This window comes from Mixophyes fleayi, chromosome 11 (assembly GCF_038048845.1).
Source record: "Mixophyes fleayi isolate aMixFle1 chromosome 11, aMixFle1.hap1, whole genome shotgun sequence".
Classification (NCBI taxonomy): domain Eukaryota; kingdom Metazoa; phylum Chordata; class Amphibia; order Anura; family Limnodynastidae; genus Mixophyes; species Mixophyes fleayi.
Genome location: NC_134412.1, coordinates 56,474,381 through 56,492,118, shown reverse-complemented (window position 1 = coordinate 56,492,118; position 17,738 = coordinate 56,474,381). Strand labels below are relative to the sequence as shown.

Genomic DNA, 17,738 nt, shown 5'->3' with positions numbered 1-17,738 from the left:
CGAATATATATATAATTATAAATATAAATAAAATTGTTAATATTACTTTGCTAATAAAAGTGTGTTTTTTAAAATTTAGTGGACTGGAGTACCTTCTTTTATCCAACTTTAGTCCTGTAGTATAAGAAATGACTATATCAACAAACACTGATTTCTACTTCTATGCAGATAAAGGAAAGCATCAATTTCTGCAGAATTGTCCATTTTTATTTGCTTTAGTGATGTTGTCCCTTTAAATGTATGTCTTCTGGATTTCCCTATACATATTTGTTCGTTATTAAGCTTGAGTTATGTCACATTACTAGTCAACAAGTATTATTTACATGAGTGAATACACCGAATCCCCCTTACCCCTCATGTGACTCATGTCCCTGGGCTCCTTTAAGATCCTGGATGACGTCACTGGACAGCGCTCGGCTCTTCCGGCTACACAGAGACAGTGTCTAGGAGACAGCTGGGGAGAGGAGACCAGAGGACCGGGGGAGAGAGACCGAGAGGGATGGATGGGAGGTAGACGGAGATGAGGATCGTTGGGGGATTTGCAGAGGAGGGTGTAAGTCCTCTGTGCATGGAACACAATGCTGAGTGTATGGTCTTTGTGTTGGTCCCCATTGTTCTGGTTATTGACGGGCTTTGTCATACAAAACTATGTTACATCAATGTGGTGAAACAGGGACGGCTTCTCCGTTTACCGACGTGTATGTTGGATTAGAGATATGCACAGTCCCTTATCTGTGCTTCTTACCTGCAGACTATACTGTGATATTTTTCTGTCGGTCTGTTGGTGCTCTCTATAGATTGGGGTCCTGTTGCTGCTCTCTATAGATTGGGGTCCTGTTGCTGCTCTCTATATAGATTGGGGTCCTGTTGCTGCTCTCTATATAGATTGGGGTCCTGTTGCTGCTCTCTATATAGATTGGGGTCCTGTTGCTGCTCTCTATATAGATTGGGGTCCTGTTGCTGCTCTCTATAGATTGGGGTCCTGTTGCTGCTCTCTATAGATTGGGGTCCTGTTGCTGCTCTCTATAGATTGGGGTCCTGTTGCTGCTCTCTATAGATTGGGGTCCTGTTGCTGCTCTCTATATAGATTGGGGTCCTGTTGCTGCTCTCTATATAGATTGGGGTCCTGTTGCTGCTCTCTATATAGATTGGGGTCCTGTTGCTGCTCTCTATAGATTGGGGTCCTGTTGCTGCTCTCTATAGATTGGGGTCCTGTTGCTGCTCTCTATAGATTGGGGTCCTGTTGCTGCTCTCTATAGATTGGGGTCCTGCTGCTGCTCTCTATAGATTGGGGTCCTGCTGCTACCCTCGGTAGACTAGATTGGGGTCCTGCTGCTACCCTCGGTAGACTAGATTGGGGTCCTGCTGCTACCCTCGGTAGACTAGATTGGGGTCCTGCTGCTGCCCTCGGTAGACTAGATTGGGGTCCTGCTGCTGCCCTCGGTAGACTAGATTGGGGTCCTGCTGCTGCCCTCGGTAGACTAGATTGGGGTCCTGTTGCTGCCCTCTGTAGACTAGATTGGGGTCCTGCTGCTGCCCTCGGTAGACTAGATTGGGGTCCTGTTGCTACCCTCGGTAGACTAGATTGGGGTCCTGTTGCTGCCCTCGGTAGACTAGATTGGGGTCCTGCTGCTACCCTCGGTAGACTAGATTGGGATCCTGCTGCTACCCTCGGTAGACTAGATTGGGATCCTGTTGCTACCCTGTAGTAGAAGAGATTGGGGTCCTGTTGCTGCCCCCTGTAGTAGATGAGATTGGGGTCCTGTTGCTGCCCCCTGTAGTAGATGAGATTGGACCGGGTCCTGTTGCTGCCCCATGTAGTAGATTAGATTGGACCGGGGTCCTGTTGCTGCCCCATGTAGTAGATTAGATTGGACCGGGGTCCTGTTGCTGCCCCATGTAGTAGATTAGATTGGACCGGGGTCCTGTTGCTGCCCCATGTAGTAGATTAGATTGGACCGGGGTCCTGTTGCTGCCCCATGTAGTAGATTAGATTGGACCGGGGTCCTGTTGCTGCCCCATGTAGTAGATTAGATTGGACTGGGGTCCTGTTGCTGCCCCATGTAGTAGATTAGATTGGACCGGGGTCCTGTTGCTGCCCCATGTAGTAGATTAGATTGGACCGGGGTCCTGTTGCTGCCCCATGTAGTAGATTAGATTGGACCGGGGTCCTGTTGCTGCCCCCCGGTAGTAGATTAGATTGGATCGGGGTCCTGCTGCTCAATTTGTGTGGTATAGTGTAATTGAAATATTTACGAAAATGTATGTGTTGTAAGAACTTTGCCCGTTCTTTAGCCACCTGTGAACGTGACTTGTCACATATGTATGTTGTTTATTGTACATTTTCTTTTTCTCTTACATTATGACACCAGTATCTTAATGAATGCATCTTGTATATCTGTATTATTAAGGTGTTCAACTATCTGCTTGTGACTCAGACATTCAGTCTGTTGATTGCATAAGGTGTGGTATGAAGTCCTGCTGATGTTGGAAGGTGCACAAGACAGCAGGAACTCTGCACTCCTCCACAGCTAGCCACTGGAAAATGTTCACCCTCTGCTGCTTCCTACTGCTGCTGTGGCCTGTGGAAGGAGTCAATGACTTTTCAAGCAAAACAATCCAACAGTGGAATGCCGAATTCAACCGGGAATATAATGACTCTGTAAACAATGAATTACAAAACATTTATGCCTTCAATCACACCATGCTGAAGAACAAGGTAAGATAATCTCTGTAAGGATTATTTTTAAACTTCAGTGGGGTTTTTTTTCATTAAATTTGCACACGTGTCCGCTTAGTGCACTTCAAGGTGCTCACTGACTTTTTGGGTCTTGAAACTGTATCTGTAAAATGGGGCTGCCCCTACTTTTCCAGGTCCACATGAAAATGGTCATGGTAAACATTTCACATTGTTGTACAACTTGCTATCCCATTTTACTAATAAAGTACTAAGTACTGAAGTCAAAGCAAATTCATGTCTTAAATGAATCGGTAAGGGAGACTCGCTCATCTCATTTTTCATAACTAAGACAATCCATGTGTCTAGCCTGGAACACAATATGCCTGTGATCTACGTATAGTTTGTGTTGCAGTACGATATAAAATGAAAGCATGCACTGTGTTTATGTGTACATATTTTATTTTTTAAAGCCAATCTGTATTGATGTTAAAGGGTATACAATGCAAAATGCACAATAGGGCGTGGAAGGGGTGCAGAAAAATAAACAAAATGGGTGGGGGGATATCGGCAGGCTTTTAACATACAAGACCTAGCACATATGCAATAAAAACATTCTCCAGGTATAATTGATTCTTCCCCCGAGCGTCCCATGTTTTCTGTATAAACTTATTTATTACATAGCATATGTGGGAAGGTGGGACGTTGCTAATATGTTTGTTGTTTTCGGTTTGTATTGCCATAAAACAATAGGGACGGACACCAAACTCTAGGGTCTAAGTGTAACAGGTGTGCTTTATTTCTGAGAATCTCTTGGGGTTCTGCTGGCAGACCTGGACGGGGTAAATTCTGAGGTCCAGGAGGCTGTGATGCCTGAAGCTCGGAAGAAGGAATCCGCTTGCGCCTCCTCAGGCTGCATTATAACTTTTTGTGTTTCATTCTGCTGTACAATCAGTCCAAATGGGCCCCAATGATAATCAGCCCCAATGATAGGAATGTCTTCTCATTGTAAGTACTGTTCATCTGGGTGTAATAAATGTGGATGGTGCTTGATCTTGGTAGACTTTCAGGGTGGAATCGGTGAAGGTAATTGTATGCTTATTTCTGGAAGCAGTAAGGAAGGATTTCTTTTCTTTGTAGTAATGTAGCTTTAGTATGACCTCTCTTGAGAAAGTCCCAGCCATAGGTCTGGGCTTCTTTTATTTTTTATTTTACATCCTCTTTTAAGCCTCAAGTTCCTTTTCCAAGTCTGCAGGCCTGTCATTGCAGCAAGGCAGGTTTCCTGCCATCGTATCTGACCTGTCCTTCAACTCAACCACGTTGCTGCCTATTTGAGGAGGTGAGTGCACTTCTCCCTTTTCAAGATCCTTATGGGAAGCTTTAAACTCATCAGCTGTAACCTCTTGCAGTCTGTAATGTTTCTTTAATACTGTCTTTTGTGGCCCATGTGTAGACCGTATCATCCTCCTTATGATTATGGCATGCAGCCTGTGTTGGGTCCTGGCACTATGTCTTGAGTTGGTGAGGGCAGGTTAAGAATTGCTGGGTTGCTGTAAAACCATGAAACCTCGTTTGATTTCTTGCTTACTAGGCCTTTTCTTCTTGTCCTGTGCGTTAGACTTGCCCCTGGTAGGACATCAGGGCAGATTGGATGCTCCTATAGCTGATTAAATTACCACCTTTCTTTTTGCTTAGTTAGTTTAGTTTATTCGTTTTGAAGGTAGCTTTTATCTTAAAGATTATTATGACGTGAGGGCACTCTTGCATTCCAGGAATGAGGGGACTATTATTATTATTCTTTATTTATAAGGCGCCACAAGATATCTGCAGCGCCGTACATTATACAGACAATTGGCCATACAGAGTAAAACAGAGCAGTGAATGAATAAACCAAGACTCCAAGGGCTCCAAGCATAGCAAGTACAGAGAAGTTGGGAGGAGGAGAAAGGGTGTAAAGGCAGGAGGGAAGAGGGCCCTGCTCATAAGAGCTTACATCCTAAAGGGAGGGTAAATAGACCGCAGGCACAGGAGGGAGTCATTAGAAGGGAACAGGCACAAGAGTAGCGCAAACAGGGAAGAAGGAGGTGAGAAGATTGAGCATGGAGAGATGGTTAGGTGGATGGCTGGTAGGTTTTGAGGAAAAGATAGGTTTTAAGTGCTCATTTGAAGGTGCACAGATTAGGGGACAGATAGAGCATGGGAGGTCATTCCAGTGAAAGGTCCAGCCCCCTCCTTTGGGGACAATCGTATATGGCCATGCACTACTGCCTATCAATCTGCAGATGGCATTTTCTTTTTATTATTTATAGAATGTGTTTTGCAACACTGTTCGGGATTAATAATAAACAACTTCTGCTAGATCAACAAAACTACTGTAAAAAAATAAAATAAAAATACAAAGTAATAAGGAATAGTTTATTCTGTAGTGTAAAACATAGGCATAATAAGTCATGTGCTTTTACAGTTACTGCAGAGTGTCAATAGGTGCAGAGGTATCTGGCTGTTTGCCATTGTTTTTTTGTCTTAGCTAGGCCAGGTGAGGAGAGGGTGGGGCTGTGAAAAGCCAGAATACAGAGCTCAACTGGATTCTACTGTAGACAAGAAGTTAAGTTAAAATCAGCGTCAGTGTGTGTTTCACACTGTAAGAAGCAAAATATATTTTGGCAAATTCTCGTTTGAAGTCATATTTTGAATTCTATAGGAAAAGTCTTTTCCATCTTACAATGACTGACAGGTCAAAACCAAACCTGGACACAAGGAAAAACTGAATATTTAGTTTAATTGGTGACTGCACTACGACTACTCTCGGTGACCTTCATATTTTTATTTATTTTTTCTTATACTTAACTTGATCATCTCCATTGAGATATTTTGGGATCTGGAAATATTCGATCCCACTTCTAGAAACCGATTTGCTGAATGGACTCTTAGTAAGCATTAGAAGTGTTTGCACATGTATCAAAGCTCACTTACTGTTTGAGGTGTGCCAGCAGTAGTGGTGTTTTTGCAGTGGTATCATGTATAGGGGACGCTTAAAGCAAGTAAGCAGTTCTATGGATAAGGAAAAATCAGATGCACTTATTGTCGTCTGGTGTTTCTGTCAGGGCTTGAGTGGTTTGACTAGTAAGTGTGTATCATTATATGCAGTGCGTGTAGTGGAAATACGGAAAATTTAAGATAATAGAATTTGATGCATTACAACCGACCATTCCCACATAACATTAACCCACCCACACACACACCTGTTATCACCATGCTAATAATGTTTTTCGTCTCCTTATCTTGGGTGTCACTGGACTTCAACAGCCGCTGGTGTTGTAGCAAGGGATCCAGCAGGCTGCCTCTTAAGATCCAACAATGGATGGGGAGCAGCAAGCAAAGAAAGGAGAGAGAGAACAGCACCAGGTAGAATGATGGTTGTGGCTCCGCATTGGAGCCATAACCACATTGGTGAATATCCAGATAAAAGGTGTCTTAGAACATGTGACTGTGTGTTGGATGGGATAGCTACTTAATGGGTCTTTACCGGTTTTTGGCCTTACAAGCCAAGGAGATGGTGACCCCATTCAGCATAGTCCTCCATAAAATACATATATAGTAATGTCAAAAAGACAGAACAGTATCTTTCAAATCTGTGTTTTTACATATAAAGACATAATTAACAATCATCAACTCTTGAAATTAATAGATCTAATCTTATATATGACAAATGGCATATGATAGCCTAAAATGTATCATTATTTATTCAACAATAGATAAACTAGGATGATGAAGTCATGAAAAAGTACTATGTTTCTGTAGCTTGTAGAACCGCCAACAATAATTGTAATAGTTTTCTGTAAGCGTTTCAGCCTCATATTTGAAGCAGTTCTGTATGAAACTGTAGGCCAAATTTCTTCAGTTAATTGATTGAAGGCATTTGTTTATGCACAGGTCCCCTAACAGCATCTCAATGGGGTTGAGCTCTAGACTTTGACATGGTCAATCCAAAAACATATTTCTTTTTTGCCAGCCATTCACTTGTAGATTTTCTTGTGTGCTTAGTATGATTGTTCCATTACATGATCCAATTTCAGCCAAGTTTCAGTTGATGGACAGGGGCATCTCACCCCAGATCATTACTCCTCCACAACCTTGCTTGACGGTTGATTTAAGATTCTTGTGGTGATATGTTGTTTGGTTGTTACCAAACATGCTGTTGTGCAATAAGACCAGATAACTCCATTCAGTTTTGCCAACAGAAGCCATACTGCAATATTTTTTTTAACAATTGTTTTTAGATATTTTGGAAGAGAATGGGCTTTCACCTGGTTACCATTGCATGACAGCCAAACTTGCTTAGACTTTTGCTGATGGTAAGCTTTAACAGTGCCAGTGTTGATGGAGGCATGTAACTTTGTGTTTCTCAGAGCATCATACTGTGTTATCTGTGGGTGATTTTGTTGGGATGCACACTTCTGGGAAGAGTGGCTACTGTATACATTGTTCTCTATCTCTGAATAATATTTCTCACTGTAGAATGGTGGACTTCAAATTGCTGTTGTTTTTTTTTTTTCATGGCCTTTTAACCCTTTCCAGTCATGCACAGCAAAACTGGTTTCTCTGAGACCATTGCAGATATCTTTTCTCCTTGGCATGTCATTAACAAGCCATAATCTGGGGTTTTGGCGAGGGCTGTGAGAGTAAAGCAGGAGTCACAGGAAAAATGGCTGTGAGAAGCAGCCCCTGTTAGGGTTACAAAGGCTGGTAGGCAACAGTAGATTGCATGGAGAAACATTGCACCTTGTTCTCACATTGCAAGATGCTGGTGCTGAGTAACATTTATTTTAGGAAAAAAGAAGCCAATTTTGATTGTTTTTTTTTTAATAATAATAAAAAAATCATAGCTGCAAGCACAGCTCTGTGCAAAACAATGATGTGGTCCCCTGAGCTAGAAATTGGACACAGGCTCCTGGCAGCTAAAGGGTTACATAGAATTTGACGGCAGATAAGAACCGCTTGGCCCATCTAGTCTGCCCATTGTTTTATTAACCTATGGTAACCTTAAACCTTATTTGATCCCTTATTCTTTATAAGGATATTCTTATGTCTATCCCAAGCATGTTTAAACTGCTCTACTACATTAGCCTCTACCACCAATGATGGAGGCTATTCCAATTATCCACTACCCTTTCTGTGAAGAAGTTTTTCCTCAAATTTCATCTGAACCTACTTCCCTCCAGTTTCAGTGCATGTCCTCGTGTTCTAATACTCCTCTTCCTTTGAAGAATATTTCCCTCCTGTACCTTGTTCAAACCCTTGATATATTTGAAAGTGTCTATCATGTCCCCCTTTCCCTTCTCTGCTCCAAACTATACATATTAAGTACTTTTAGTATTTTCGGGTAAGTTTTGTGCTGTAGGCCATGCACCATTTTAGTTGCCCTTCTTTGTACAGTTTCTAATGTGTATATATATCCTTCTGGAGATATGGCCTCCAGAATTGAACACGGTATTCTAGATGAGGCCGCACCAATGACCTGTACAGTTGCATTATTACTTCTTTGTTTCTGCTACTGATTCCTCTCCCTGTGCAACCAAGCATCTGACTTGCCCTCCTCATTGCTTTGTTACATTGCTTACCTGCCTTTAAGTCACCTGAAATAGTGACTCCTAGATCCCTTTCCTGCTCAGCAGTTTCCATTATAGTGCCATTAATACTATATTTAGCCTTTGGGTTTTTGAGACCCAAGTGCATGATTTTGCATTTTTTGGCATTAAACTGTAGTTTTCACTTTTTGGACCATTCCTCTAGTGTACCTAGATCATCAATCATTTGTTTTACCCCTCCTGGTGTGTCTACCCTGTTGCATATCTTTGTGTCATCTGCAAAAAGGCATACTTTCCCTTCAATACCATTTGCAATGTCTCAAATAAAGATATTAAAAAGTACAGATCCTTGGGGTACTGCACTGGTAACCTTTTCCTCCTGTGAATGTACTGCATCTCTGTTTTCTATCCTGCAATCAAGATCTTATCCAATCCCAAGCTTTCAAGTTTATTTAACAGTCTGCGATGTGGGGCAGTGTCAAAAGCCCTACTAAAATCTAGATAAGCTATATCTACAGCCTCTTCTTGATCTATTACTTTAGTCACCCAGTCAAAAAAGTCAATAAGAAGATTTATTTGAGATGATCTCCCCCCAGTAAATCCATGCTGTTTGGGATCCTGAAAGTTACTGGATTTGAGATATTCTACAACTCTTACTTTTAAGAGTGTTTCTATCAATTTTCCTACTACTGATGTAAGACTCACTGGTCTGTAGTTGCTCGTCTCTTCCTTGCTTCCACATTTGTGTAGTGGGACTACATTGGCTCTTTTCCAGTCCCCTGGAATTATTCCTGTAGCTAGTGACTGACTGAATAATTCTATTAATGGTGTTACCAACACCCCTATAAGCTCTGTTAGTATCCTTGGATTTATCTTATCTGGCCCCATTGATTTATCCACTTTCAGTTTTGAGAGCTCTGTTAGGACCTTCTCCTATGTAAATGTAATTGTATCTACCTCATTTTTATGAATATACTTGCAGCTTAACTGTGGTCCCTTCCCCACTCTTTCTGTAATGAACACTGAGCAAAATTAATTATTAAGATGATCTGCTATTATCTTGTCTCCCTCGACAAGACTCTCACACTTTAGTCTTATTATTCCTCCTTTTGTTTTTCTTCTTTCACTTACGGTATATACCGAAAAAAAGTTTTGCCTATTGACTGGGCCATATTCTCTTCAGCTTGTGCCTTTGCACATCTGATTACCTTCTTAGCCTCCTTCTGTCTAGCAAGATACACCTCTTTGTCTTCCTTATTCTGAGTCTGCTTATATTTCCTAAAGGCCACCTTTTTTTCTTTCACAATACTTGCTACTTCTTTTTGCAAACCACAGTGGCTTCCTTGTTCCTTGTACTTTTCTTAACCCTTTTGATACAGAGCTCTGCTGCTTTATTAGGTATTGCATTTGTATCTATTAGGTAATAAGTATTGCACTTTTTAATTTTTCCCACCTTTCTTGCACTCCTTTCAAGTTCTTCCACTCTGCCAAAGTGTCCCTTACACATTTTCCCATCTCTACAAATTCAGCCTTCTTAAAAATCTAACACCTTTGTTTTTGTGTGGTATGAGTCAGTCTCTGTCTTTATACTAAACCATACTGCTTGATGGTCGCTGGATCCTAGGTTCTCACCCACATTTACATCAGATATTCTGTCACCATTTGTAAGAATTAATTGTAATATTGCGTCTTTGCGAGTGGGCTCCCTCATCATTTGCTTGAGAGATGCTCCTTGCAAGGAACTCAGAATGTCCCTACTTCTAGTGGAACTTGCAGAAGACTCCTCCCAGGTCACATCAGGTAGATTAAAGTCTCCCATGATTATTAACTCTCCTTTTAAAGCCATTTTATTGATGGCCTGCGGTCAGTTCCAGTCCATTTCTTCTTCCTCACCTGGTGGTCTATAGATCACCCCAGTACTAAGAATAGCCTTGTCCCCTGTTTCTATAGTCACCCAAAAGCCATCAGTCTCTTCTTCAATACTTTGTTACTTCTGTCTGTTACAAGGTGTTCACATATTTACCATTTGAGAGTATCTGATACTGCATCCTGTATTGTGTTAATTGAAGTATGAGACAGGGCAAATCTGGTTTTATGCAGTTCATAACGTCTCTATAAAACACCTATAAACACTATTTATTTCCTAGAATAAGGTTGATGGTAGAACTACTATGGTACGGTTATGGTTAAGAATGTATCGAGAGGGGGATGCCAATAAGTAACTTTTGATATGTCACTAGTGTACTGGGGTGTAGGTGGTGGAGAATTGCTAATAGATGAGATAAGAGTGATGACACTAGATTTGTGGCAAAGAATAATAGGAATAGGAATAACAAATATCAGACGCTGTAGAAAAAATAAATAAGTAATGAATAAACAAAATCAAGATCAATATAAAAAATATAAATAGTCTAAAGCGTTAAGTTATTGTGGCTGAATCACGTAGAAATTATTGTAGAAATGTATTTCAATTAGTGGTGCAGGTGCCAATTTATGTAATTGCAAAAGTACTGATTTTTGATACAGTGTTATATTTCTGTATTAGAAATGTACTGATTTATTAGGCAATAGGCAAATGTCTGGAGGAAGTGTGTTTTTTACACTGTCTGCAGGCAGGTAATCTCATGTCAATTAGCACTTTTGATCTCTGTGACCTATACTTGTTTAGCTTGAACACACAGCATGGGGTAATTAGACTTGCTGTTAGGTGTCCTATTTCTGTAGAGTCAGGATGCAAGTAATTCAGAATATCACAGATTGATGTGAATTGTGTAAGTTAAGTTAAATTACGTTGCATGCAAGATTAGAGAATATTATATCCTGATGGTAAACATTCAATGTAAAATCTGATGTTGCGGTGCCGGCTATGACAGAGGCTGGGTTACCTCCTGCCAGGCAAGGGCTCCAAAACTATATTAAAAAGAGCACTGTGTCACCATGTAATGTATCATTCCATCTGTAACTTCTGGAGAATTGCTAGTACCTCAAACTAGCGTGTAAAGTCCTTGTTGGGGCTCTTGAGCAATAAAACATCACCGTTTGAAGATCCTGCCTGACATGATTTCCTGCTGTATCCTGTGACAAACGGATAAGCGCTTATTTATGTCCTCCCCTTTGCCTCCAAACTACTTCAGCAACTATGTACAATCGCTGTTCTTTATGTCTTCTCACTCCGGCTTCCACCCTCAACATTCCACTGAGACTACACTCACAAAAATGATCAATGATCTACTTAGAGCAAAGTCTAAGGGTCACTTCTCCATTTTCCTCCTCCTGGACTACTCTGCTGCTTTCAACACTGTTGATCACCTTATATTTGCATTGCCTTCACTCCATTGACTTTTCTGACACCGTTCTTTGCTGGTTCAATTCCTACCTATGGAAATGCTCCTTTAGCGTCTGTATCTCTGCCACATCTAAATGCACCTTTGATGTATCTACTTATGACTTCCCCACTATTTGTTTGGGTCCCTCAAGGCTCTGCTCTATGCTTTTTTTCACTGTACACCTTTTTTCTTTGAGAAATAATTTGCTCAATTGGTCTCCTGTACCACCTCTCTTCCCCTGACCTCTTCCTGGCTGCATTATTTTTTGTAACCTACTTTTTCTGCTATCTCAACATACTTGTCTCTACAGTACCTAAAGCTCATCACCTACCCTCAAATCTCCCTCAACGTCAATCATGCTACAATTTCCTCAGTCTCCCAAGTCTTCTGCCTTGGTGTCACACCTGACTCTGATTTTCCAAAGAAGTTGTTTCAGATATGCTTTACAGACTTTTGTGACATAGGATCTACTTTTTGTGCAATATGTATATTGAACTACCATCAATGAATAAATAAATAACATTAGAAACTGTAAAAGGGGTTTTCCCCCCCTTTTTGGGTTACAATCTCCTTAATATACTGGCAAATGTATGTATGACCATTTTAATACCGTGTTATATATATATATATATATATATATATATATATATATATATATATATATATATATATATATATATATATATGACTATTACCGTCAACCAACTCCTCGCAAAAGGTATTTCTGAATTAACCCAAGAAATATCATTTTTATATTTCTTTATATCGACAAGTTTCAAGAATAATCACGACAAGATATAGATTTGTTTAAAGTGTGTTGTATTGTATTATATTATAGAACAATAAACAGCGTAACAATATTGTACACACAATATAGATTTTAGTGCAATATATCATACTTATTTCCTGTAATATAGATATATATGTAATTGTGTGTATTTTGACTAACTATTGTCTAAAGGTATGTGTGTGTGTGTGTGTGTGTGTGTGTGTGTATGCATTGTGTAGTGAAGGGGGAGGGGAGAATTCATATAGACCACATGCATACCTCACTCAAAGACCAGCGGCCATTTTCAAACACATGGTATTTCACCAGTTCAAACTACTGCACTTTCTATGCATATCTAACAATCTGATCACTTCCTGAAACCAACACAAAACCACACCGTACTATGTATAACACCAATACAAAATGTTATATTTAACGATCTGATCACTTCCTAATCCATCACTTTCTATGCAATGTAGTCACCATCCAAAATGGCTGACTTGCCAGGCTTTGTAGGCCCACAAGGCCTACTAAACAATTACAGTTACTAAACAATGTGAACTCAGTACCGACCCATTACACATTACAAGCAGTATTTAGCCAATCCACCACAAATACAGACCCATTAGGCATTACAAGCAGTATTTGGCCAATCCACCACAAATACAGACCCATTACGCATTACAAGCAGTATTTAGCCAATCCACCACAAATACAGACCCATTACTCATTACAAGCAGTATTTAGCCAATCCACCACAAATACAGACCCATTACGCATTACAAGCAGTATTTAGCCAATCCACCACAAATACAGACCCATTACGCATTACAAGCAGTATTTAGCCAATCCACCACAAATACAGACCCATTACTCATTACAAGCAGTTAACACACAATGTCCACTGGCCAATTTTAACACATGATATTTCACACATAGCACAAACGTCTCCATGACCAATGCCTAACCAATCGATCCCAATTCAAACACAAATGCTTTCATTTATCCCAACCAGGCATGCATTTATGTCACACTTTCATTCTCATTTAAACTTTCACTTACAACATTCATTTATCCATATTCACTCACCTTTTTGCTACATTCAAATCCATCATCCACACTAGTTAGGGCCTAAGAAGGCCCATTCACCTAGGAGCTACATGACCTACCAGTCCGAAATCCAGCATGGAGTGACAAGTATATAGTGAGATTATTTGTCTGTCTGTGTGCAGTGTAAACCCCTCTTGTGGGCGGAGTCTAGAAGCTTGCTACAGGCTTTCATATGCTAATTACAGACCAAATGTTCAAACCTGTTTATCAACTTTTTACAAGCAAGTCAAATGTTTGCAATGGGGGCAGGATGGCTGATTTTGTGCAAAGCTATTGTGCTAATTCAACTGTGACTGAATCTCTGTTATATGTTATAAAATTAAACATAAATAATAGATTATTTATGCACTCTTTATCAGAAACCAACTTAGTTATGAATTCCTCCCCCTCCTATGTTGTCACAAATAAATAATATATTACCTTTTTGAAGCCCGCAATGGTCTCTCCTATTGAACTGTAGGCCAAAGACCCTGAAGTGCCTCCTCTAACCCCAGCTGTCCGTAAGTGTAGGGACAGTTTTTTGTTGAATTCAGAGCTGCAGTGGAGACCTCAAGGTCTACCAATTCCTACACCGTGATCATCCGTTGGGCTGACCACTTCAGTACTCTGCTTTACAGAGTAAAAACTTCAATTGCTGTACTGTATCAGTCATTGAAGATCAATATTTTTTGAATATATGGTACTAAAATCAGAATTTATTATTGAACCTGTCTGAGATGTGTATTAGTCACGTGAATTAGTATTTTGTTGATTTTCAAGTATCAATTGGGTAATACGGGGTATATTGGAGTATAGGGATCCAGGCGTGTGGGCACTTTAAAAACTTCTTAACACTCTACACCCTAAGTTTAGTTTAAGTGCCCGGCAGTACAGAGCATTTGTTGTTGCTCAGGCTTTTTCTTTTTTAATTCATATATTTATTTTAATTCATTGCTTGTATGAAACAGCATTGGTGGTCTCTAGCCAATTCTATTTCTGAACTTGCCCGTTCCCGGGAGGGAGGTTTTTCACTGGTTCCCTCTGGTTCTAATGGGAGTTTGACAGGTATGATATCTGAGGCACCAGCTGATGGTCCTGTGTAGTGGCCTTGGAGGAACCAGCTTGGACCATAAGGTGTGGTGCTTGTTTCTTTGTCATTTTAATATACTCTGTGTGGAGGCAGGACACCTAGCCCAAGCTGCTCCTGATGCACAGATACAACACCCCTGTGACAGGATGGGACCGCCTATGCCATCCTGTCATTGCTGGAAACCGGCTGGGCTTACTTTGCCACCGTTCCCTTTTGTAATCCCAAATGCGCCCTCTAACCGCAGTAGGATGGGCTTGCAAATGCTGCCTCCACTGGACTCCTTACCAGCTTCTGGGTAACTGTCGCTGTTAGGGTACCCCCTTGCTGGTACACCTAGGCTGGTACCCCTGACCTCTTACTATGGATCAGGGTTGCTGTGGATGGATCCCCCTGGCCTATCACACTGGCCAGAGCTGCTGCGTAGCGGGCAGAGCAGTGGTGCTGCAAAGCTGGGTCCAAATCTCAGACAGCCGGGAACAGATTAGATTTTGAGCCTAATCTGTAGGTCACAGGATTTTCAGCATGGAGAATTTCTTAAGCAGGTCTTTAAAGCAAGTGAATTTTATTTGCTTTCACACAGTGATCAGGTCAGATGAAACAAGAATGATACATTCAGCACAAACCAGTGCTGTTTTATACAGTTTTAGACACAGCCTCACAGGGTAAGCCAGTCCTCCTGAAGTCTGAGTTATTTTCAGTAACAGGATGCAATATGTTTACCCAAACATGGATTTAAATGCAATTTATACTTAACAAAATGTACATTTTTCTGCAATAGTCTGAATCCCATTGAGTGGAAATTTCGTTTGACTGTAGCCAGGATACAGGCAACGGCTCCCTGTCGTGCATTCAGGTGTTGGTCACTCACTTTGAATAGACTTATTTAGCAATTCCTGCTATCCGCAAAACAGACTCCCTCCTCACATATGCCTAATTGGAGATTTCCTCGAGCAAAGTTACAAAACCCTAAACAAGACATTTCCTCTACCAAAATACACAAGATTTCCTCAACAAATGCTTATTGCATCAGAAATGAATACCTCAGAAATGACTGCAATTCCTCTACAAAGTGCCACATGATACAGTGAAATCAGTACATTGCAATGATATAAATAAGCAACCCTGCGCTATTTCCTTTAAATAAACTTATACCATAAGTTATTTATAAGTGATCCAGTCACATCCCCATCTACGTGAGCGTAGAACTAATTAATTTATGTACATAAATCATATTATAGCTGTTCCTCCTCAGGAGGAGGGCAAAGTGCTTGTTGGGTCAGATGTTGAGGGGGAAGGTCAGGGGGTGGATGAGCTGATACTGGCAGTGTGCCAGGTATTGGATATCCTGGACCCTGCAGACCCTTCTCTGTTCAAGTGAGGGCAAAAAGTATACTGTCTTTTTTTTTTTTTCCTTCTGCCTCCCACAGCCATATAGGCTGCAGAACTCTTATCCTCTTCCTTCTGACTATATTTATACATGGGAAATGCTCCCTAAGGTGGATGAACCTGTTGCATGGTTGTGTAAGACAACTACCATTCCCAATGCAGCAATGCGTAAGGATGCTGTGGACCGTATACTTGATGGTTTCCTTAAGTCCATTTTTGTGGTGGCAGGAACCTCTTTATTAGCCCCCTTGGTCTCTGCTTGGGTAAAAAACGCTGCGGAAAGATGGGCCGAACAGCTTTCCAAGGGCATCTTAGCTGGCAAGGTGGAGTCTGAATTGCCTCCTGTGGTGGAACAAATGCAGAGTGCTACAGTGTATTTGGGAGAGGCAGCTCTGGATGCAGGACTAATTGGGGCTAGGATCTCTGACTCTGCAGTCTCTGCTCATTGGATCCTCTGGCTTAAGGGCTGAGAGGCTGATGTGGAGTCTATAAGGACTCTTGAGTTGCTTCCTTTTTCAGGGGGTGTCTAGTTTGGGCATGAGCTTGATAACATCATTAATCAGAATACGAGAGGTAAGAGTGCTTTCCGTACGCCGGTTCTTTCAGACCAATTCTGAATCTGAAATCCTCGGGAACCCAGATTCAAGATGTTGTCCTTAAAATTGCTAATAAACAGCCCGGAACAGTTGAGTTCTTGGTGGCTTTGTGCATCAATACGTGTATTTACATATTCTGGTAGGGACATCTGTCCATTCTCAGTCATATCATTACCAGTTCCGGGCTCTTCCCTTTGGGCTATCCATGGGCCCAAGGGTTTTCTCCAAGGTTATGACTGTCTGTTACGGTCCCAGGGGCGTGAATATCTTTCCTTATCTGTATAATCTTCTCATTCAGGAAGCACCGTCCTAGTCTGTGTTTCTGTCCCATGTACAGGTGACTGCAAAGACTCTTGAATCATACAGTTGGATTCGGAACTACAAGAGGTCCAAACTGATTCGGTCTCTGTGGATTATCTTTTGGGTCTTCTTTTCGACACCCAGAAATGTTCTTGCCACTGGACAAGATTCAGGCCATACAAAAATTGGTAAGGTCTCTGTTGGGTGTCGGACACACTTCAGTATACTTCTGCATGAAAGTTCTGGCCAAGATGGTACCGATTTTAAAGGATGTCCAGTTTGCTCAGTTTAATGCAAGAGTTTCAGTTGGAACATATCTCACGATTGTCTTTTCCCCAAAGGTGTATCAGTCGATCCTTTAGTGGCTGCAGAGGTAGAATCTCTCTCTGCAAAAGTCACCCATGGGCGATTCTTAATCTGTGATTGGAATTTTGGTAGTGACAGATTTCAGCTTTCGGGGTTGGGGGGCTCTTTGAGAATCTTTGAACATTGGAGAAATCCAAGCTTCCAATACTGTGTTGAACCTGAGAGCTGAGTGCCGCTCTCTGGTCAGCACAAAGCATTTGCTGCGTGAAAGGACAGTGAAGATAGTCGTCAGATGATGCCATGGTGGGGGCATACCTCAATCATCAGGGTGGCAGTAGCAGTCAGAGAGGCATGTATGATCTTTAGGTGGGCCAACCAGAACATTAAGGGCCGTTATTTCAGTCTTTTTGAGCAGGCAGACTTTTCACTCCGGAGAATGGTCTCTGCATCTGGAGGTCTTTCACCAGGTTGTGGACAGGTTGTCAGCCAAATGTCTTGGTTGATCCATAAAGTGGTGCTCTTCTGATCCAAGTCAAGAGATCCTTGAGCAATCTTGGTAGATGCGGTGCAGATTCACCTGTTTTTTTCCCTCCGGTAGCAATTCTTCAGAG

At 41.3% G+C, this 17,738-nt stretch overlaps 1 protein-coding gene across 2 annotated transcripts in view; it reads left to right on the top strand.

The window, feature by feature from the left end:
* Positions 1-405: 405 nt before the first annotated feature.
* The window catches only part of SIDT2 (SID1 transmembrane family member 2), a 63,476-nt gene continuing 46,143 nt past the window's right edge, over positions 406-17,738 (top strand). For both annotated transcript variants that reach the window (XM_075190108.1, XM_075190107.1), the window contains exons 1-2: positions 406-553; positions 2,412-2,719. In XM_075190108.1, the coding sequence (XP_075046209.1) occupies positions 2,546-2,719 (174 nt within the window). In that variant the 5' untranslated portion in view covers positions 406-553; positions 2,412-2,545. The remainder of the gene's footprint in view (positions 554-2,411; positions 2,720-17,738) is intronic.